This window comes from Helianthus annuus, chromosome 12, assembly GCF_002127325.2.
Source record: "Helianthus annuus cultivar XRQ/B chromosome 12, HanXRQr2.0-SUNRISE, whole genome shotgun sequence".
NCBI lineage: Eukaryota > Viridiplantae > Streptophyta > Magnoliopsida > Asterales > Asteraceae > Helianthus > Helianthus annuus.
Window position 1 is genome coordinate 62,122,440 of NC_035444.2, and position 23,829 is coordinate 62,146,268.

The 23,829-nt window shown below is 36.8% G+C and overlaps 1 protein-coding gene and 1 non-coding gene across 2 annotated transcripts; both read left to right on the forward strand.

Moving 5' to 3' along the window:
- Positions 1–3,424: 3,424 nt before the first annotated feature.
- On the forward strand, positions 3,425–3,507 carry TRNAL-UAA. Its single transcript has one exon. It is a non-coding gene; the product is annotated as a tRNA-Leu (tRNA).
- Positions 3,508–16,093: 12,586 nt separating this feature from the next.
- On the forward strand, positions 16,094–23,112 carry LOC110895126 (proteasome subunit beta type-5-B). The gene is made up of 8 exons (XM_022142409.2): positions 16,094–16,228; positions 18,721–18,846; positions 19,544–19,673; positions 20,048–20,154; positions 21,164–21,298; positions 21,794–21,897; positions 22,345–22,445; positions 22,832–23,112. Exons 2-8 carry the CDS (start codon positions 18,730–18,732, stop codon positions 22,957–22,959), a joined length of 822 nt encoding a protein of 273 aa, XP_021998101.1. The 5' UTR covers positions 16,094–16,228; positions 18,721–18,729; the 3' UTR covers positions 22,960–23,112.
- The last annotated feature ends 717 nt before the right edge of the window (positions 23,113–23,829 follow it).

Genomic DNA, 23,829 nt, shown 5'->3' on the forward strand with positions numbered 1-23,829 from the left:
CGGTCACACTTGTTGAACCGATGAATCAGACTCGGTGTTTGTATTGGATTTCAAAATCTAATTTACTCGTATACAAGTTGATGTTTTATATATTATTTATTTATTTATTTAAGATTTCATATTTATTAAAATACAAAATCCACATTAAAAGTTAAAACAACTTCATATTTTGTTTTAACTTAGTTATAATTTATAGTTTTAAATTATACATAACTTAATTTGGTTTTTTAAACTACTTTAATTAGTAGACCGGTAAGACAGCATGTCTAGACCGATTATGAAAACATTATTCTGTTATCATGTATTATAATTTTACGGTATTAATTATATGGGAAAAGTGAATATGTGGTTGTTTCACATCTAAGCTTAAATGTGAAACCATCCAAAACTACGTAGTTTTGCTAAAAATCTTTCCAAACTTTATATTGATGGCTGAGTTTAGATTTGTTGACTCATTTTATATAGAGCTACTTAGAAAAAAAAAACATAATAGTTAACTTCATCACCCCACCGTCATCAACAGTGGCGAAGCTTGACCCGAATAGCGGGAGGGGGGGGGTCGAAAACGTATATACCAAAAAATTTCTATAGAACCGGGGGGTCAAAAACGTATATACCCCAATATTTCTATACGAAAACTATATATATAACACTATTGAGCGAAAAGTTCGGAGGGTCGGGCGCCCCTCCCCGTCCCTTCTATACTTCGCCACTGGTCATCACCAAAATCACCGCCCATGGCATTATAGCCTACTGGCATCTTGAGGTAAGATAAGGCTTAGCGACCGTTAGGTCCTTGGTTCGATTCCCATAAGAGGGTTTTTCCCAGATTTATTGGGTTTACTCCTGAATTGGTATATAAACATTATAGCCTAGTGGAGATGGATATGATCGGGTGGTTCTGTCGGTAGCATGATGATATTTCAATGGTCTGTCAGTGATCCAAATTTACCGTTAAAAAAATCACCAAACTCACCACATTTTAATAATTCTTTTTATCAAATATACAAATGTCTAGAATGTCTACTAAATGTGTAATTAATGGGCTGTTTGTTTACCTCTTAATGATGCTCTTAACGGTTTTGACCTCTCACTGGTTCATCACTTAATGATTCACACTGTTTGTATCACGAGCAAATGATTGAATGGTTAAGACATTTGCCTCTGAATGGTTAATCATTATACTAAGTCTGAATGGTTAACACATATAATCTGAATTGCTCATACATTTGTCTCTAAACGGTTAAACATTATACTGGGTCTAATGGTTTAACACTTAATGGTTGAGACCTCTTACTGGTTTAGCATTTAAGGCTAGACGGTATGGGGTGCGGCCCCGGTTCGTCCTGGGTCGGCGACGGTCCAAACACCGTGCCGCCCCCATCCCGTCCCGGCCTCTCCGTCGGCTTCTAGCCGTTTGCGACGAAGCAAAAATGTGGGTCCCATTTTCACTTTTTGACCGTTAAAATAAAAAAAAACAAAATTTCCATAATTTGAAAAATGCCAAACGGTCATATTTATAAAATATATAAATTTAACTTCCATTTTCACTTTCAATCACCAAATTAACCCCAAAATTTCACCTCTTTCTCACATAATTTTTATACTCCTTCTTCCACTATTCTATAAACCTTCTTCCACATAATTTTCATGGATCCGTTCAACAACCCGGAGAACCCGAACACTTCGAACAACCCGAATACTCCCAACAATCCGACCCAACCTAATGTTTTTTCGGTTCCGGGATATTATCCAACGCTAGAACCGAACCAATTCTCGCAATATTCATCGAACGCGTTTGCTTCATTCCAACACTCGCCAAACCAATTCGCTCAAATCTCCCAAAATCAAGCCCTTCAACAAATGATGATGCGGGGTGCTTGGAACTTCCCACCCGTTCAACCTCAACCGATCTCCACACCACCCGTTCAACCTCAACCGATCCCGACCCAATCCGAACCCGAAGACGATGTGGAGATTGTTCCCGAAACCCAACCGCCTAAAGGGAAAGGAAAACGAAACAAAGGCAAACAAGTGGTGGGTGATCAAACGTCGAAACCGAATGCGACTAAGTGGACCCCAATCGAAGAAGAAGCCTTAGCCAAGGCTTTCATTGGCACTTCCGACAACCCGGGAAATAATAACGATGAATGTCGAGCACGAACCCGAGCCGAAACGTTCGATGTTGAAAAAATTACAACACGACATCATGAAAAAACATCAAATTATTTAACTCTATGTTTATTTTTATTAAGTCTTTGTTTTTTTTTAAGTTTATGTTTTTTTTTAATATTTATGTAATGTGGGTTTAATATTAATGAAAATATTTTGTTTGTATATTTCTTAAATGTAAAAAAAATAGAATACTAAAAAAAAAAAAAAAAAACATAAAAAGTGGTGGAAGACTATGACTAGGACCATCCTACCATGCCCTCTAGTTTTGGAGGATGGACCATCTTAGAGAGGAATGTGACGTGGCGCCTACGTGGCGGATCATCCTCCAAGGATGGTCCATCACCATACCTTGTAGTCTAACCATTCATAAGTTGCCAAATAGCCTCTAAATTCTTCTAACTAATTAAAATTTCAGTTTCTTAGAATCTCAGACAAATTAGAATGATTTAAATTTTAATTTTTTTTAATTATTTTGGATATAATTTATGATCTAAAACATACTATGATAGTAATATTTTTCTCTTTTCGTTAATAAAAATATGGGAGAAATAAATATGAGTAGCTATATCATAAATTATGGTAGGGTATGATCATCAAATTCATGTGATCCCACATGAAAGTTTATGATTGGAACAGGATCCACATTATTTCCATGAGGTTTATTCTCTACTTTCAGAGGGTTTCTGGGTCAAAGGTTCCAATTTCTTTTTATATTAACGGAAAATCTTTTTTCTTCCGGAATAATGGTAAGTTTTGTGTAACTCTATTCTATCATTTTCAAACTTTATAGCAAAGCTATTTGCTGGATATGTTATTTACGATTATTGTTGTTGTATCTTTTGTAAAAAGAAGAGCACTAAAAAAACACTAAATTCAAAGATGTTAATCATCTAAAAATAAGTTATGTTAAAATCATTTATGCAAAACAAATATAAGTTTTTTGTTCAACAATTCTACAAACTTAACAAAACGGATAATCCAACTGCTTATTGCAAGCGATACGAACACGCAAGATGCTCGGTTCCTTAACCCGCCCGTCCGACCAAGTTTCAAAACAATGCTTAAAAGAATTCGTTAATTGATCTGGTTTAGGATGTATTTTAATTATTTAATATTTGAATTTTCCTATTTAAAATCGCTAATGTAATAAATGCGTCTTTACCCAAAATAATGTAATAAATGCGCATATATATAAATTTATATATTTTTGCGCTATATATATTAAAAGGTCCACAACTATTTACAACAAGCTGGTTTGCCCGAGAGGTTAAGGGGGAAGACTTAAGATCTTCTGCACATAAGTGCGCATGGGTTCGAACCCCATAGCCAGCATATTTTTATTTTATTTTTTTTAACACGTTTGACTTTGTAATTTCTATTATAGTTAATATAGGACACTGCAGTTTCATTTTTTTAAAGATAGGCCCTTTATTTTTAAAGTAATCGTTCATGTACCTTGATTTGTTTTTGAGTGATGCACATTTGAGTACATTGTTGTTCTTATGAGGGTAACCAAATAGGGGTCAATGCGTATAAAACTAGCGAAGTACCAAATCGACATCATGCATAAATTATACATGAGTTTCAAGTGATGAGTGTAAACCGATTTTTAGTATCTACATTTGACAAGTTTGTTTTACTTATATAGCCATTAAAATCACAGTTGCATTCATATCTAGGAATCCAACCCACTTTTTTTTTTTTTGAAACTCAAAAAAATCTCATGCACATCTTTTTAACAGCGAACGCACACATCTAAATTCTACTCCTAAAATCTACCTGTTGCTGTTGCATACTTTGGGGATAAATGTTGTACTTTTAAAATATAATTTAAAAAACGTGTAAGATATTTTAGTTCCAAAGAGAAACCTGAAAAATAAGATAATATATATACATAAACTTCCTATGACTTTAATATAAAACTAGTGTGACATTCGTTTACAAATACTCAACAACCAGAGGATCAAACTATCAACCAAACAAAATGTGCTCAACCATTCACAGAACCCCCAAATCAACCGGCCGTCAATCCTTATTCTTCAACGATTTAGCCACCCCTGTTTCCAACCGTCGATCCGGATCCGCTAAGTTCACCACCCCTGGTCAAGCCGCCGCCGTTTTCGCCCTATGGCGCGAAAACTTCGCCACCTCAGATTTCTCACCCGAATCCGGTATCCAAGACTACCACCTGTAAATCACGTAAGGAACCAGAAAAGGGGTGGATCCAAAAGGATCTAATGAAAAACGAGATGAAGAAGATGACGAGTTCAGATGTTACCGGAGTGAACCTGTTGAAACACGGCTGCCGGAGCTGAAAGTGTCATCCCCGCAGCTCGAATCGGAAAACCGACGCTGGAAAAGGTCTCGGGAGGTGCGGTTTAAGGGGGTACACCCTGGTTCCTCCGTAAAAAACGGCCGGAAAACCCTAGTTCCACCGTGAGTAGCCGGACATTCGCCGGAATCGGAGAGGGAGAGAGAGAGGGTGATGGTGGAGGGTGGTTGTCACGGCCCCCGACCCGGTTTGACCCGTTTCAGGAGCCGCGGGACAGAAATCCTGCGGTATTTACATTTTTGGCGACAGCGGAAGTCTTGTAAAACAGGATCTTTTAATAATTTAAACTGCTCGTTTTATAACTTTAGGGATAACTCCCGAAATTTACAACAATGTGATTTCCCGGGGAAATCTTTATTTTCAAAACATGTTTCTTTTGTTTATTTACACTGAGTCATTTTTCTAAGCTGGGAGTGCGTCACGGCACTTCTCTTTCTTTGCTCACAACATATCACCTGAAACATGTTTGAAAAAGGTTTTGTCAGCGGGGAAATACTGAGTGAATCATTCATTTTACTAAAACGACACATTAGTTATAATTCACAGAATTAAGAGCGATTTCAATGTTTCTGATTTATCAAACCAACTACCCACGGTACTTTACCACTCGACCCACTGGCCCACCTGTCCAGTGGTGTCTGTGATTATGGTCATATCACCCATTGGCTGCCCCAATGTTGAAGATTATCAAGTTATGTATACAAAACCCCACATACCGGCTGTAACTTGGTGATTACAAAGACTTAATCCCTGTAATTATAACTTTGAAAATAACTTGGAGTTTTGTAAAACAGTTGATAAAAAGAGAATGATTCACATTGCAGATTTTACGAGCAGAGTTTAAGCCTTACTGATTTGCCTGTGATTAACCTAATTTAATTAACAATGTACACACAAACGGGTTAGTAACTAATTCAGCAGTTACATCAATTCACGAGATTAAACCCTCACAACAATTAATAAGTGCAATACTTAATAATTCAATGGATTCACAACAAATGACAGAGCATAGTCCGAATTCGAACATCACTCAAACATTCAAGTCGAAATCACAATGAATAACAAAGTATCAGCTCAATTTGAGCAGCACTCAGACAATCGTTGGATAGTTATAATCGATCGGACGTTGAATCGTAATAGCGATCGAGTTATTACCCTGATTGTGGCAGCACCTCGTGATCGTGTGTGTGTTTATTGTAGTATTACAGCCTTAACTCGACGTACAGACATCAACTTTACGTCGTTTTCATTTCTCAGTTCAAGTCCCAAGGTCGGCTATTTATAGTGATTTTTGGGACATGCTTACAGACCGTAAGCCCTTCCCTTGCGGTCCGTAAGCTAAGAAGTCTAATTCATAGGCTGCCTAGGCTCGGGTATAGCTTGGGTGATTCAAAATTTCAGCCAATCAAAACTTTACAACGTTTAATTTAGATAATTATTAAACTAGGGTTTGTCCCCCTCGAGTTTTAGGGGCCCTGATCCTGATTTCGATTGTTCTGAAAATTTTAGGGCTAATGCAGAATTACTTGGGTGTCTCAATTAGGGTTTTCGTATTGACTAATTATCATCCTAATTATTGATTTTAGTGACAGTTGTTACATCCTCCCCACCTTGAGAAAAATCTCGTACTCGAGATTTACTGAAATAGATGAGGGTATTTTCTCTTCATTTCTGGTTCCAGTTCCCAAGTATATTATGGTCCTCTCCTGGATTCCCATTTGACTTTCACTAGTACGAGTCGCTTGTGTTTGAGAAACTTGATCTTCCGGTCTTCTATTTGTAGGGGTTTCTCTACGAATTTCAGTTTTTCATTTACCTCTATATCTTGAAGAGGTACTACCAGGGATTCGTCTGATAGACATTTCTTGAGATTGGATACATGAAACACACAATGTACTCCTGCTAATTCTTCTGGTAGTTGTAAACGATAAGCTACTGGTCCTATTCGTTGGATCACTGGGAATGGTCCAACATATCTTGGACTCAATTTTCCTTTCTTACCAAATCGTACTACTCCTTTCCAAGGAGAAACTTTCAAAAGTACTTTGTCTCCTACCTGAAATTCTAGTGGCTTGCGGCGATTGTCTGCATAGCTCTTCTGACGATCTCTAGCTGTCTTCAATCTTTCCTTAATTTGTATTATTTTGTCAGTGGTTTCTTGTACGATTTCGGGACCTAATAATTGACTTTCTCCTATTTCTGCCCAACAAACGGGAGTTCTGCACTTGCGTCCATATAGTGCTTCGAATGGAGCAGCTTCGATGCTCGAATGATAACTATTGTTATAGGAGAATTCAATTAATGGCAAATGGCTATCCCAATTACCACCAAAGTCAATTACACATGCTCGGAGCATGTCTTCCATTGTTTGTATCGTCCTTTCACTTTGTCCGTCCGTTTGAGGATGATATGCGGTACTTAAATTGAGTCGAGTTCCCATTGCCTCCTGGAAACTTGTCTAGAAATGGGAAGTGAAACGACTATCTCTATCCGATACGATGGAGAGTGGGACTCCATGTAAGGATACTACTTCATCTACATACAACTTGGCTAACCTTTCCATGCTAAAGGTTTCCTTCATTGGTAGAAAATGAGCTGATTTGGTTAATCGATCCACAATTACCCAAATAGCATCAATACCTTTTCTGGTTTTGGGTAACTTAGTAACAAAGTCCATTGTTATGAGTTCCCATTTCCATACAGGCATTTCTAATTGTTGTAGTAGTCCTGAAGGTTTCTGGTGTTCTGCCTTAACTTGTGAACAAGTAAGACACTTGGTTACATATTCAGCTATGTCCTTTTTCATTCCTATCTACCAGAAATTATTTCTTAAATCTTGGTACATCTTATTGTTTCCTGGATGTACAGTATATCTAGATTTATGAGCTTCTTCTAAAATTTTATTTCTTAATTCTCCCTGTTTAGGTACCCAAATTCGTTTCTTGTGGAATCTCCATATTCCATCCTTTCCTTGTTCTAGTTCTTTTAGTTAACCTTTCATTCCTTCGGCATCCTCCTTAATTGCCATTTCCTGAATGTTCTTTAATTGTTCCATTAAATCTAATTGTAGATTTAACCTAAGAGCACGGACTCGCTTTTGCTTTTCATGATACTTACGACTTAAGGCATCTGCGACTACGTTTGCCTTTCCTTCGTGATATTGAATATCACATTCGTAATCGCTTAGGATTTCCATCCACCTTCTTTGCCTCATATTTAACTCTTTTTGCCCAATATACCTTAAACTTTTATGATCTGTATAGATAGTAAACTTACTTCCGTACAGATAATGTCTCCAAATTTTAAGGGCAAAAATTATGGCTCCTAACTATAGGTCATGAGTTGTATAATTTTCTTCGTGCTTTTTCAATTGCCTAGAGGCATACGCAATTACCTTCTTGCGTTGCATCAATACACACCCGTATCCTAATTTTGAAGCATCACAGTATACTTCAAAGTCTTCTTTTCCTTCCGTTAAAGCTAAGATTGGAGCATTCGTCAATTTGTGCTTTAGAATCTTAAAAGCTTCCTCTTGTCTAGGTCCCCATTCGAACTTAACTGCCTTACGGGTTAGCTTGGTCAAAGGTACAGCTATCTTGGAGAAATCTTTAATAAATCGTCTATAGTATCCAGCTAATCCTAGAAAACTTCTAACTTCGATAGCCGTTCGTGGAACCTTCTAATTGGTGATTGCTTCTATTTTAGCAGGATCTACGTGAATTCCTTCGTGATTCACCATATGACCTAAAAATTGTACTTCCTGCAGCCAGAATTCACACTTCGAGAGTTTGGCATAAAGCTTTTCCTTTCTTAACAAGGTTAAGAGTGCATGCAGGTGCCCACAATGTTCTTCCTGACTTTTGGAATAAATGAGTATATCGTCAATGAACACGATCACAAATTTATCCAAGTATGGTTTACAAATCCTATTCATCATGTCCATAAATGCTGCTGGAGCATTTGTTAATCCAAAGGGCATGACTGTAAACTCATAATGACCATACCTAGTTCTGAAAGCAGTTTTAGGTATGTCCTCCTCTTGTACTTTTAACTGGTGGTATCCGGATCTTAAGTCTATCTTAGATAAATACCTAGCTCCTTGTAATTGATCAAAAAGATCATCAATCCCAGGTAGTGGGTATCTATTCTTAATTGTAACCTTATTCAATTCCCTATAATCGATACACATTCTCATCGACCCATCTTTCTTTTTCACAAACAACACTGGTGCACCCCAAGGGGATGAACTAGGTTGTATAAATCCTTTGCTTAGTAATTCATCTAACTGCTTTTTCAATTCTAGCATTTCAGTAGGTGCTAATCGATAAGGTGCCTTAGCTATTGGTGTAGTACCTGGAATTAGATGAATTCTAAATTCTACTTCCCTATCCGGTGGTAACCCAGGTAATTCTTCTGGAAAGACGTCTGGGTATTCTGAAACTATAGGGATGTCATGAATTTCCTTACTTTTAGTGTTAATGATTACAGAAATCATATACACCATTTCTTGTTTCCTTGAATAACTAGCCAATTTCATTACTGAAATGAATTTCAGTGGCTTTCGAGGTCTATCTCCTGTAATTAAGATTATTTCTCCTGTGGGGGTACGAATTTCTACGGAATTCTTATCACACAGGATTCGAGCATGGTTGGCGACTAACCAATCAATTCCTAATACTACATCAAATTCGGCTAGATTCATAGGTAATAGTTTTGCAGAAAACTTATGGCCTAATCGTTCTATCTTTCCTTCTTGCAATACTTTGTCTATGTTGACAGAATTTCCATCTGCCGTTTCGACTGTAAAAATTTGCCTAAGGGTAGTTAAGGGTAAGTTAAGAGCTTGGCAGAATGAAGTATTGATGAAACTTTGGTTTGCCCCAGAGTCAAATAATACTTTTGCATAGACGTTATGTACTAAGAACGTACCCGCTATCACGTCTGGAATGAGTTCGGCTTCTTGAGTGGTCAGTTGGAATGCACGAGCATTCTTCTTAGTTGCCCCTTCGGTTTGCTTACCTTTATTATCTGCGGCTTTAATCAATTTAGGGCATTCTGTTGTGTAATGTCCGGTTTCTCCACAGTTATAGCAGACTATGGCTTTCTTTTTGCAGTTATCTTCACTATGTCCTACTGATTTGCAAAAATTGCAGGTTATATTGCATCTTCCAAAATGCTTTCTCTTGCAATTTCTGCAGAATGGCGGGGTTGAGGATTGCCCTGTTCCTCTTCTTTTAAAGCGGTTATTATTACCGTACGAAATCCCTGGGTAATCTTCTGAGCTAATTCCTTCTTTCGATCTTCTTCTCTTGTGTGTACCAGTTCATCGGTTAAGGTATTAGCTAATTCTACAGCATCGTCAATAGTGCGTGGTCTTGCAGCTTTAACGATGTTACGGATTTCTCCGATTAATCCCCAAATATATCGGGAAATGAGTACAGGTTCTGGCGAAGCCAGGTTAGGTACCACTCTCGCATATTCGAAGAATGTCGAAGTATATCCTCGACAGTCGATACCTATCATACGATGACTCAGGAACTTGTTTGCCATTTGTTCCTTTTCATATTCGGGACAGAATTTTCTTTCGACAAGACTCTTAAATTCGTCCCAATTCATCGCATAGGCCACTCTTCTTCCTTTTGCTTGTAGCACTGTGTTCCACCATTCTAGCGCCCCTTCTTTGAACAAGTTTGACGCATACATCACTTGATCTTCTTCAGCACATTTACTTATTGCAATTACTGCTTCGGTTTTCTCTAACCAACGCAGTGTTGCAGTTGCCCCTTCATTACCTGCAAATTCTGTTGGTTTACAGGCAAGAAATTCTTTGTAAGTGCAACCAGGCGTTGCAGCTTTCCTTTCCTTAGGGAGTGGGGCCTGTTGCGGATCATGAGTCTTATGATTGCCGCCTCCATTTATGCTATTACTGTCGTTATCTTCCGGAATGCGTTTACTAGGAATGATTTGTTGTGATTCAACAGGTTTCCTAGCAACAGCCATAATTTCTGGAATAGCATTGGCTATCCCTTGTGTAATGATATTTTCAATATCTTGTCTAGTCATGTATTGGTTTTCCTGATTTTGCTCAGATTGATTCTCTTCATTAACTGGTTCATTACTAGCGTTTTCCATCTGCTAATTTATATTGATAGGAATTATTAGTATCTAATTATTGGTAACAAAATCAGCACAGATAAACACATAGATTATTATAACATACAAATATAACCAAAATTGTCGATGCCTCGACTTCTGTTTTGTTTTATATATTATACCTGCTTCAATACACACTGTTTATCTTACATTGTTTTATTGCCCATTTTACAGCGTTAGTTTTACTGTATTAGTTATAATACAAACAAACTTTTCCAAACCCTTCCCACTATTCTTGGATCAACTGGCAGTTCAGTAGTGACGTTCCCTTTCGTCATATTTCCAGGAAATCTGCTCCCCAATTTCCCTGATCCTATTCCCAGTGCCTATCAGTTCTTCACCAAACTGATGCAGTTCAACTAAATTTTCATAGCTCATTGGCGGATTAGGGATAGGTTCTGGATCAAACTGTGGGAGAAAACTATAGGGACTATTGACTATATTTTGGAATTGCCAGTCATTGGTCCACCATTCTTCCATTTGGCCTAATGGTCGTGTGTGGACTAGTGGGTCTGGAATCACTGGTTCTAGGTTTATTGGGAGTTGGGCTGTAGCAGGATAAGAGAAGAGATTATTGTTAACAGGCTCTATGACATCACAATTGGCCAGTAGACGGTCTATTTCGTCCTGGAATGTGATCTCCTCCAGCTGTTTACAGCTTTCTCCGATCTCTATTCCCTTTTGCTTTAGGTCTATCCCTATTTCTGTTCCTGCTGGTTTGGAACTTTCTCCGGTTTCTATTTCCTTTCCCTTGCTCACACTTACAGGATTTTCTATTTTAGGGAGTTTCCTAGTTGCGGGTTTCCTTCTACGCACTTTTCTGCACCCTACATATCTTCTCCTCTTTTTAGGTTTTGCTTTTTCCAGCGGTGGAGCTTGGAATTCCAGAGGTTCCTCTATGTCAGCAATGTAACCAGTGAAGTTGTGGGAGACTTCAATTGGCACAGGATAGAGGTTGAGGTTCTGAAACGCCTCGGATAGCTCACTCATGCTGTGTAGCATATATATGCAAAAATGCACAAAATGTTAAGTTAAAACTTTGGAACAAAGTTTAACAAATAAACATTTTTATTGCACACCAATTTGTACAACATATCAGCAAACAGAACACACTCAGATTTATTTATTTATTTACTGAGAAGTACTTATTTCTAGATTTAGAGATTAAAGATTTGCATTTTCTGCTACGGTAGCGAGCAGATACAGATTTGCCCATTTTTCATCTAGGTTATTTTCCCCTGGTGGATTATTGCTAATTTCCTGAATCTCTGGGTTAAACCTCACTCTCTTGGTTTGGGGTTTCTTTTTCTCTTGACCCTTCCTAATAATCAAATTTCTTTTCTCCGGGGTAAGTGGGTTTTCATAATTTGCCTTACGGACAAAGATTCCTTCTTCTATATCTGAGGAATATTTGGAAGAAGAAGTTCCCTTTTCTTTAGGTGTACTATCTAATTTGCGGTAGATAGCAGAAATCTTTTGTTTACCCATACTGTAATTTCAACAATTAATAAGTTAATGCACATATATTCACAGAATGACAAATAAAATTTTCCTAATTGTTTTTCAATAGGCTTAAATCAATTAGAACAGTGAGCTTAATCAGTATGCTTAAAACAATGGCTCTGATACCACCTTATTTCTGTCACGGCCCCCGACCCGGTTTGACCCGTTTCAGGAGCCGCGGGACAGAAATCCTGCGGTATTTACATTTTTGGCGACAGCGGAAGTCTTGTAAAACAGGATCTTTTAATAATTTAAACTGCTCGTTTTATAACTTTAGGGATAACTCCCGAAAGTTACAACAATGTGATTTCCCGGGGAAATCTTTATTTTCAAAACATGTTTCTTTTGTTTATTTACACTGAGCCATTTTTCTAAGCTGGGAGTGCGTCACGGCACTTCTCTTTCTTTGCTCACAACATATCACCTGAAACATGTTTGAAAAAGGTTTTGTCAGCGGCGAAATACTGAGTGAATCATTCATTTTACGAAAACGACACATTAGTTATAATTCACAGAATTAAGAGCGATTTCAATGTTTCTGATTTATCAAACCAACTACCCACGGTACTTTACCACTCGACCCACTGGCCCACCTGTCCAGTGGTGTCTGTGATTATGGTCATATCACCCATTGGCTGCCCCAATGTTGAAGATTATCAAGTTATGTATACAAAACCCCACATACCGGCTGTAACTTGGTGATTACAAAGACTTAATCCCTGTAATTATAACTTTGAAAATAACTTGGAGTTTTGTAAAACCGTTGATAAAAAGAGAATGACTCACATTGCAGATTTTACGAGCAGAGTTTAAGCCTTACTGATTTGCCTGTGATTAACCTAATTTAATTAACAATGTACATACAAACAGGTTAGTAACTAATTCAGCAGTTACGTCAATTCACGAGATTAAACCCTCACAACAATTAATAAGTGCAATACTTAATAATTCAATGGATTCACAACGAATGACAGAGCATAGTCCGAATTCGAACAGCACTCAAACATTCAAGTCGAAATCACAATGAATAACAAAGTATCAGCTCAATTTGAGCAGCACTCAGACAATTGTTGGATAGTTATAATCGATCGGACGTTGAATCGTAATAGCGATCGAGTTATTACCCTGATTGTGGCAGCACCTCGTGATCATGTGTGTGTTTATTGTAGTATTACAGCCTTAACTCGACGTACAGACAGCAACTTTACGTCGTTTTCATTTCTCAGTTCAAGTCCCAAGGTCGGCTATTTATAGTGATTTTTGGGACATGCTTACGGACCGTAAGCCCTTTCCCTTGCGGTCCGTAAGCTAAGCAGTCTAATTCATAGGCTGCCTAGGCTCGGGTATAGCTTGGGTGATTCAAAATTTCAGCCAATCAGAACTTTACAACATTTAATTTAGATAATTATTAAACTAGGGTTTGTCCCCCTCGAGTTTTAGGGGCCCTGATCCTGATTTCGATTGTTCTGAAAATTTTAGGGCTAATGCAGAATTACTTGGGTGTCTCAATTAGGGTTTTCTTATTGACTAATTATCGTCCTAATTATTGATTTTAGTGACAGTTGTTACATCCTCCCCACCTTGAGAAAAATCTCGTACTCGAGATTTACTGAAATAGATGAGGGTATTTTCTCTTCATTTCTGGTTCCAGTTCCCAAGTATATTCTGGTCCTCTCCTGGATTCCCATTTGACTTTCACTAGTACGAGTCGCTTGTGTTTGAGAAACTTGATCTTCCGGTCTTCTATTTGTAGGGGTTTCTCTACGAATTTCAGTTTTTCATTTACCTCTATATCTTGAAGAGGTACTACCAGGGATTCGTCTGATAGACATTTCTTGAGATTGGATACATGAAACACATCATGTACTCCTGCTAATTCTTCTGGTAGTTGTAAACGATAAGCTACTGGTCCTATTCGTTGGATCACTGGGAATGGTCCAACATATCTTGGACTCAGTTTTCCTTTCTTACCAAATCGTACTACTCCTTTCCAAGGAGAAACTTTCAAAAGTACTTTGTCTCCTACCTGAAATTCTAGTGGCTTGCGGCGATTGTCTGCATAGCTCTTCTGACGATCTCTAGCTGTCTTCAATCTTTCCTTAATTTGTGTTATTTTGTCAGTGGTTTCTTGTACGATTTCGGGACCTAATAATTGACTTTCTCCTATTTCTGCCCAACAAATGGGAGTTCTGCACTTGCGTCCATATAGTGCTTCGAATGGAGCAGCTTCGATGCTCGAATGATAACTATTGTTATAGGAGAATTCAATTAATGGCAAATGGCTATCCCAATTACCACCAAAGTCAATTACACATGCTCGGAGCATGTCTTCCATTGTTTGTATCGTCCTTTCACTTTGTCCGTCCGTTTGAGGATGATATGCGGTACTTAAATTGAGTCGAATTCCCATTGCCTCCTGGAAACTTGTCCAGAAACGGGAAGTGAAACGACTATCTCTATCCGATACGATGGAGAGTGGGACTCCATGTAAGGATACTACTTCATCTACATACAACTTGGCTAACCTTTCCATGCTAAAGGTTTCCTTCATTGGTAGAAAATGAGCTGATTTGGTTAATCGATCCACAATTACCCAAATAGCATCATTACCTTTTCTGGTTTTGGGTAACTTAGTAACAAAGTCCATTGTTATGAGTTCCCATTTCCATACAGGCATTTCTAATTGTTGTAGTAGTCCTGAAGGTTTCTGGTGTTATGCCTTAACTTGTGAACAAGTAAGACACTTGGTTACATATTCAGCTATGTCCTTTTTCATTCCTATCTACCAGAAATTATTTCTTAAATCTTGGTACATCTTATTGTTTCCTGGATGTACAGTATATCTAGATTTAGGAGCTTCTTCTAAAATTTTATTTCTTAATTCTCCCTGTTTAGGTACCCAATGGATTCACAACGAATGACAGAGCATAGTCCGAATTCGAACAGCACTCAAACATTCAAGTCGAAATCACAATGAATAACAAAGTATCAGCTCAATTTGAGCAGCACTCAGACAATCGTTGGATAGTTATAATCGATCGGACGTTGAATAGTAATAGCGATCGAGTTATTACTCTGATTGTGGCAGCACCTCGTGATCGTGTGTGTGTTTATTGTAGTATTACAGCCTTAACTCGACGTACAGACAACAACTTTACGTCGTTTTCATTTCTCAGTTCAAGTCCCAAGGTCGGCTATTTATAGTGATTTTTGGGACATGCTTACGGACCGTAAGCCCTTTCCCTTGCGGTCCGTAAGCTAAGCAGTCTAATTCATAGGCTGCCTAGGCTCGGGTATAGCTTGGGTGATTCAAAATTTCAGCCAATCAGAACTTTACAACGTTTAATTTAGATAATCATTAAACTAGGGTTTGTCCCCCTCGAGTTTTAGGGGCCCTGATCCTGATTTCGATTGTTCTGAAAATTTTAGGGCTAATGCAGAATTACTTGGGTGTCTCAATTAGGGTTTTCTTATTGACTAATTATCGTCCTAATTATTGATTTTAGTGACAGTTGTTACAGTGGTGATGGTGGGTGGAGGTTGAAGATGAAGTGTGGTGGTGGGGTTTTATAAATAAAAAGAGAAAAATGCCTGGATAGTCCCTGTGGTTTGGCCTTTTAAGGAAAGGGTACTTTTGTCATTCCACACCCTCTTAACACCCACTTAACAGAGAAAAGTAACTGAAGTTAGAACCAGGGACTATCCGGGAACAAAAAATGAAAACTTGGGGACTATTCAAGTAGTTTTAGAAAGTTGGGGACTATAGGTGAAAAAAGGCAAAACCACAGGGACTATCCGGGCATTTTTCTCTAAGTTGTTTAAAACTTTGAATAATAAAACATTTGTTAACGGGTGAGGCCCAAATCATACAAGAGGCCCACCATCTAAAAGACACTGAATGGGCCTCGGCTAAGCTGACCCGATCCATTAACACCGGGTCAAATACCGGATCTCATGTTTTATTGTTGTTCAAGAAACCACTTCTTCAAATACTCTCATTCAAGCTTTTTCTCCGTTAAATCAATCTATTAACAATCTGTTCTACACTTCTCGATTGATTAAAAGGTACGATCTTGACTTAATCATTCTGTTACAATTCATCTTCAATCTGATTACGTAAGTAATTATACGCATTTTCTTTTAATTTCATCAAATTCATGCCTTAATATCTAGGGTTTTGTTTCCAATTTCACTTTTGTTGATTTATTTTCTGTCATTTCACTGTTGTTTCATGTAGTTATTTATAACACAATGTTTGATAATCTTGATAGTTATTTAGTTTAACAGATTTGGTGGTTATTAGTTAGCTAAGTTATAATAATATTAATTATTATTATTATTGTTGTTGTTGTTGTTGTTGTTGTTGTTGTTGTTGTTGTTGTTATTATTATTATTATTATTATTATTGTGATTTTTGGTGAATTGTTTGTGTGATTTTGTTTAATTATATAGTTGAGTTTTGTTTTGCTGTTAATGAATTATTATCTGTTATTAAAAGCTTGTGAAATGTGAGCCACTTGATTTGAGTTGTGAGTTTGGAAAAAAGAACAAATTGTAGTTGTAGACATAAGGAAAATCGGTATACTTGGTGCAATACGTCGGAGTATTTTGACGGTATATGTTTTCGTTTGGTTTGTGGAGCTACAATGGGCTTTTGGAAGCTAAAAGCCTAAAACTTAGTAATTAGCATAAAGGTTGTTATAATGTTTAGCACTTGTAGATATTATTGTTACCAAGTTTGCTTTTTGTTGATTTGTCGTCTGTAAATTCGTTGTTGTTTCACATCACATAGTCAGTGATAACCATAGTTTAAAAAAACGCTCAAGGTGTCCGTTTTGAGGTACGCCTCGAGGTGGAACGGTGATAAATCGTACATGAGGCGGCGCCTCAGTGCCAGTTATTATACGTACGCCTTAGTGGTACGAGGTGGACGTTTCATTACGAGGCGGAACGGTAAATCAGTGGCGTACGGTTTTTAGGCGGGATAAAGTTTTTTTTAGTCTGGATAAAGACGTACGATGCTTGTAGCTATGCGCAAGCAAGAAAAAATAGGGTAGCACAAAGATGGAGACATACCTTATAGCGATGGATTACCAAGAAAATTAGGGTAGAAGTAGTACAAAGGAGTTGATGACGACGATAAAAGAGTGATGTAACTTATTAGGGTTACTGAAGAAAATAACTACAGCTTTATTTAGAGTAAATTACAAAAATCGTCCTTTATGTATGTCACTTATTGCAAACTGTGTCCTTTGTCGTCAATAATTACAGAAAACGTACTCGATGTTTGCAAACCCTTGCAAGTTATGTCCTTTAGCCCTAACTCGGTTAATTTTTGTGGTTAAATCTGACCAAATGGACCCCACATGAGAGTAAAATGACCAAAATACCCTCTTGTGAGGTCCATTTGGTCAGATTTAACCACAAAAAATTAACCGAGTTAGGGCTAAAGGACATGACTTGCAAGGGTTTGCAAACATCGAGTACGTTTTCTGTAATTATTGAAGACAAAGGACACAGTTTGCAATAAGTGACATACATAAAAGAAGATTTTTGTAATTTACTCCTTTATTTATTTCATTTACAAAAACTTACATAAACACCCTTAAACATTAAACTTTTATCATATTCAACCCAAAACTATTCTCACAAGTCTATTTACATTAGGAAAGTTCTGTATTTTATTTTTTAAAAGATATATAATTTTTATATTAATTTTTTATTTCCGCCTCGGGCTTACGCCTTGTGAGGCGAAGGGAAAACGCCTCGAAACTCGTATCTGTTTTTTTAAACCTTGGTGATAACACATTTTTGAGTTAAACAGAGACTTAAAATCAAGTATTTAGCAAAAATACATTGGGTATTTAGCAAAAATACATTGGGTAGAAAGATTCATAGATTCCAGCTAGACGACATATAATCTCGATTCTTGATAGTGATTTAGTTTAGCAGGTTTTGGTTAAAAGTTATAAACTTATAATATCGTATTTTTTGGAGATTGTTTGTGTGATAAAATAAAATAAAGGATATGGTGAGTTTAAAAAACAATAATTGTAGTTGTAGACATAAGAAAACCAGTATACTTGATGCAATAGATCGAATTTTTTTGACGGTGTCTGGTTCTTGGAGCTACAATGGGGTTTTTAACTGTTTTTGACTAATTGATTTCTTGATTTAAAGTTGAAACCAAGTGAAATGGCAGATAATCTTCATATTTTTAAGTATAATGGCTACAGATGTTTTTGTTATTCTTCATATTCAAAATTTTGATATAAGAGTTTTGTTATCTGTTAACCACTATATCACCAATGTATTTTCTTCTGTAGCATTTGCTATGATGTTTGATGTAGTTATCAATCTTTTCTCTGATCGGTTTATAATCCCGCTCATTTCAGATTTGGAATGTAACATATTTGATCTGTTAAGTCCAGAGTATAGTTCTCGTCTATCAAAATGGAGCACATTTATCAAGATTTTCATTAAAGTTGTTTTGCAAGATTAAATTCTTGTGTGTATATTAATTATGTAGAAAATTATGGATGAAATGCTGTTTGTAGGTGGAAATCATGAAGCTCGACTTTAGTGGACTAGAATCAAGTGCACCACTCTACGGAGGACCAAATGAGTTGCTTTGTGATGGGTTCTCAGCTGCCCCGTCGTTTGACCTTCCAGTTACATCAGATGTGAGTTTCTTGATCTCATTTTGTCATACGACATAGTTATCAAAAGCGAGCGCTTTTGGCGCCTAGGCGCTTTTTCTGGGCGACTCGCATTTACTGCGCTTATAGTTCCTAGGTAATAATAGCGCAGCTTATTTCATCCCATGCGTATTTAATTCCGGCGACGGTGCTGCTTTCAGCCGGAAACCAGGAAGAAGGGGGAAGAAGAAGAAGAGAGCGGCTGCGTTCATGAGTGTGTTAGGCTTTTAGGGTTTTAAATAAGTTTAGGTATTTAAACATTTAACCCCTCTATCTTTCCCTAGTTTATATTCAGTCCCTAAAACTTGTATTTTTTTTACTTAAAAAGTGTAAAACTTGTTTGTGTATTTAAACATTTAACCCCCTGTACCTTCAGTAGTTTACATTTGGTCCTTAAACTTTTTAATTTATACATAAAAAGTATAAAATTAACATTATAAATACATATATAAATTATAAATAGCTGTTTTTTATTTTTTGAATTATCTACTACCTTATCGCTTTTTTTTTTCTCGGGCGCACGCTTTATTTGCGCCTATCGCCTAGGCCCTAATCAGTGCCTATGCGCCTAGAGTGCGCTTCGCGCCTTTGATAACTATGTCATACGATACTTGTTTCTTTTACCTAGAAAATTGATGAATTTATTAATATGCTGAAAAGTACTTTTATTTCCTTGCTCCAGTTTGATGGATTCCAGAAGAATTCTATCCAAATGGTAAAGCCAGCAAAGGGAACAACAACCTTGGCTTTTATTTTTAAGGAGGGTGTGATGGTTGCTGCTGATTCCCGAGCTAGCATGGGGGGCTATATCTGTACGTACTTCTTGTTTACACTGTAAAGATAATTTATTATTATATAATTTCGTATTACGTTAGGCAATTGCGGTCTCTGCATTTGTATTCTTTCATTTTCAACTTTTTTACTGTGTCTCCAGGTGGAGAGGTTTGCTTGCACGTTCTTTTTTTGTTATATATTAAACGTGTCAAAATTTCCACCTTAATTTTTAGCCGATTTACCAATTAGACACGTTAAGGTGGTTAAACTTTGATCTATAATTGGTTTCAAATTTTAACGCGTTTGAAATACCATGAAGCCCAAACAATGGTTTCTCTTTCCTTAGGCTGCAGGTTCTAAGTATAAGGCATTAAACGATCTAATACATACTTGTGATTTTGTTTTCGTTCAGCATCTCAATCCGTGAAGAAGATCATTGAAATCAATCCCTATATGCTGGGTACAATGGCAGGAGGAGCTGCTGATTGCCAATTCTGGCACAGAAATCTAGGCATCAAGGTAATCTTGTTTTGTTGCTTACCTCAGTTGTAGTATAGTAACGCCTTTTAAAATAAAGTGCCTGAAAAAACCATTGAACTTTCAACTTCTTATGATAAAAACTCTCGAAAAGCAAAACTTTAGGTATTCGTACAGGTTACCAGGCCAAAATGCCGAGTTTCTGCTGACTTTTTGGGCAACTTTGACCATTATGTTTTTTTTACTTGTTAACTGCTGACTAAGGGTGTGCACGGCTCGGTTCGGTTTTTGGGCAAACCAAAACCAAAATGTAGGTTTTCGGTTTTTGAAAACCGTGCGGTTTCGGTTTTTTGGTTTTTACGCCGGTTCGGTTTTCGTTTATTTCGGTTTTTGGAACAAAATTATGTGAGATTCAAAAAATAAAAAGTATAATTTAAAGTTTCAGAATCTTTCTTATGCGTTTACATTTAAGTTACTATATTTAACTTGTTTAATTAATATTGTTCACATAAATCTAACCTTCTAATCTATTTTTATGTTTCTCCAAAGTTTTTATTACGACATTTTCTTTTATACTACTTTTAAGACTATTAAGATTATTTAGTTTTTATATTAAATTTTGTTATTTGTTGTAGGCAATAAATAAATCATTTCAATTATAAATAAACATGTTAATGTTTTTATTATAAATACTTAACATTCAAGAATAAAATTAATAATTACTACTAGCATGGGTTAAACACTTAAACTTAAACATAAAAATATATGGACTAGGTCTACTATTGTAACTTATCGGTTCAGTTTTCTTTGGTTATTGAAAATGGTTATTCGAAAACCGAACCGAAATTTTCGGTTATTAAAAATCCGAAAACCTAAACATCGGTTTTTGTTTCGGTTCGGTTTTTTTGGTTACGGTTCGGTTATTTCGGTTTTCTGCTCACCCTACTGCTGACAATGTCAAAGATTACCTCAAACCGGAATCCTTGATAAATACTTAAATAACGCATACAATGCGGGCTAAACCAATGCTTGTGTTTTTTTAATATTTCAGTGTCGTTTGCATGAATTGGCAAACAAGAGAAGGATTTCCGTCACTGGTGCTTCAAAGTTGTTGGCAAATATCTTATATTCTTACCGTGGAATGGGTTTGTCTGTCGGGACAATGATTGCAGGATGGGATGAAAAGGTATACACAATCAAACATCAAAATCTGAATGTTTGGCACTTTATCTCAAGGTTTAAAAGAACGGAAACGAGTTTCGAGGCGTTTTCCCTTCGCCTCACGAGGCGTAAGCCTCGAGGCGGCATTAATAAATAAATATAAAAATTATATATTATAAAAATAATAATACTAACTAATTTCATCATCAGATTCATCAAAATCATCAAAAACACACTTACAAAAGACATGAAATGCTTGAAATTGACACAAAAAGTCAAAAACATCAAAAACAGCTATCAAAATCCCCTGAGGAGCACCTGAGGCGCAGCTTTCTTAGCGCCTCAACCCCTCTGAGGCGCATATACATTAAAAACACCATGAGGCGCGGCTCGGACTTGTTTTTTTGGCCGTTTCCCCTTGAGGCGCACGCCTCAAACGTTTTTTAAAACCATGCTTTATCTTCATGTTTTGCATGTTTAGGCTCCTTTTAAAATTTGCCACTTATTTTACATCTTGTAGGGCCCGGGTCTGTATTACGTAGACAGCGAAGGAGGACGCTTGAAGGGAACAAAGTTCTCAGTCGGGTCTGGTTCACCATATGCTTATGGTGTACTAGATAGCGGGTGAGCATCCCCTACCCTACCTCTCCCTCTATTCACAAAACAATAAACACATGTCTGTGGAGCCCACCGAAGTATGTACTCAGTTTTGTTTGTATGGAATCTGGCCAAGTACGTATAGAAAAACATTAGTTCCTTTTAAAACGAATCGGTTGTTTTGGATGGGTCAAATTAAGGGTACTTTGTCATTGATTTCAACCCATTTACTAGAAATGAGTTGATTACCTATTTAATTAGAATGGTTAAAACTCTGAAAACTTGGTTTCTAATGGTACTGGTCAAATCGGTCAACCCAACCTGACCACATTTGAATACCTCTCATTTGACCTAAACCCTTTCGACACTTCCCTCCCAAAATGCCACCTGGATGTCACCAGAAGTTTGTATTTTGTGCACTACGTGATGGATTTGCAAGTTTCATTTTTGTCTTAATTTTGCCAATTTTGGTAGGTACAAATATGATCTGACAATTGATGAAGCTGCTGAATTGGCTAGAAGAGCCATCTATCATGCCACATTCCGTGACGGAGCTAGTGGCGGTGTTGCTAGCGGTACACCTTCTTTAACCTTTTTTACAAATAATTAGTAACAACTATGGTAGCAAAATAATATTCTTTCGTAATATTTTAATCTTTGACCTGTTCTACCCCATCCACCCATGTGACTTGTTTTTTTAGCGTGTTTCTTTGAAAGTTACACTTTTCTCCCCGTGGCTTGTCAAAAACTACGATTCGCAACATGACAGAAATTGTACATGTTTTACTCAATGCAATGGAGGGACTAGTTTGACAGACCATAGGGACGAAAATGGAAATGAGTTGCTTTGTCAGTTTGTCTCTAGTGATAAAATATACGCTGAGAAGTAAACGAGTTGAAATTACAGGCTTCAATTGTAGGTTGATCATTTTGACTAATTTTAATGATGTTTTTGTTTTAGTTTATCATGTGGGGCCAACCGGATGGACAAAACTATCGGGTGATGATGTTGGTGAACTTCACTACTCATACTATCCTGTTGAACCAGCCGTTGTTGAACAAGAAATGACCGAAGCTGTAGCTGCCTGAGTCTACCAGGTTGTTTGTAATCTCTTGAAAAAACATGATGTGCTTTTGTTATGATTTTACATTTCTAATGACATTAGCTGTCTTTTTCTTGTTTATTACTAGAGTGACATTCCTATCATTCCTTATTTCAAAAAACATTATGGATTTATGATATTGTAAGCGTCCAAGATGGTAATGGTTAAAAACGTCTGAAAACCAGTCAGCGGAAGGAAGCACCATGTGCTCAAAAACGACCTTAAAATGGGTTATGGCGCTCTTAGATTTTCGCGAGAAAGCCATATGGATGCTGGTAGTCGGAGGATTCCCTTCTAATACGAGACTTTCGACACATCTCTCTTTTAGAGGCAAAATACTTGTATCTTTTTATTTATCTAAGAGCACATCATTTTAATTGGTTTTGAGTTCAAATTTACTATCTAAAAGCATTATCTCATATTTAAACACTAAATAAATAATCAAACGCTGTTTTTTTTATTAAACTAATACTGGATATCACAGATTTGACGATCGAAAACATGGGATAAATTGTGCAAACCATTTTTGCGAAGCTAAACTTTAGAAGTATAAATTTGGGTTGATTTGTACATACCAAAACAATTTAGACGCTTCGTCAAATTAGAAAGGACGGTGAATCATTTTCATGTTTTTCAGGGTACAGGGTGAAACTTTCTTGTTTGTATAGATGGGTCATATACATTCAATAAATGGACACAGTTGTATTTTTTTTTTTTTTTACAATAATTGGACATATATTTGTAAATTAAAAAAAACACTAATTTTTAGTTCTCACATTTAATTCATTTAAATTTATTTATTTAAATACTATAAATTTGCAACTTCTTGGTGGATTGTTGTTTGTACTATCTAGGC

Coding starts and splice junctions, on each gene's coding strand:
- LOC110895126 (XM_022142409.2), top strand. CDS start 18,730: ATGAAGCTCGACTTTAGTGGACTAGAATCAAGTGCACCACTCTACGGA. Junction 18,847..19,543: donor ACCTTCCAGTTACATCAGAT/GTGAGTTTCTTG, acceptor TCCTTGCTCCAG/TTTGATGGATTCCAGAAGAA. Junction 19,674..20,047: donor TAGCATGGGGGGCTATATCT/GTACGTACTTCT, acceptor GTTTTCGTTCAG/CATCTCAATCCGTGAAGAAG.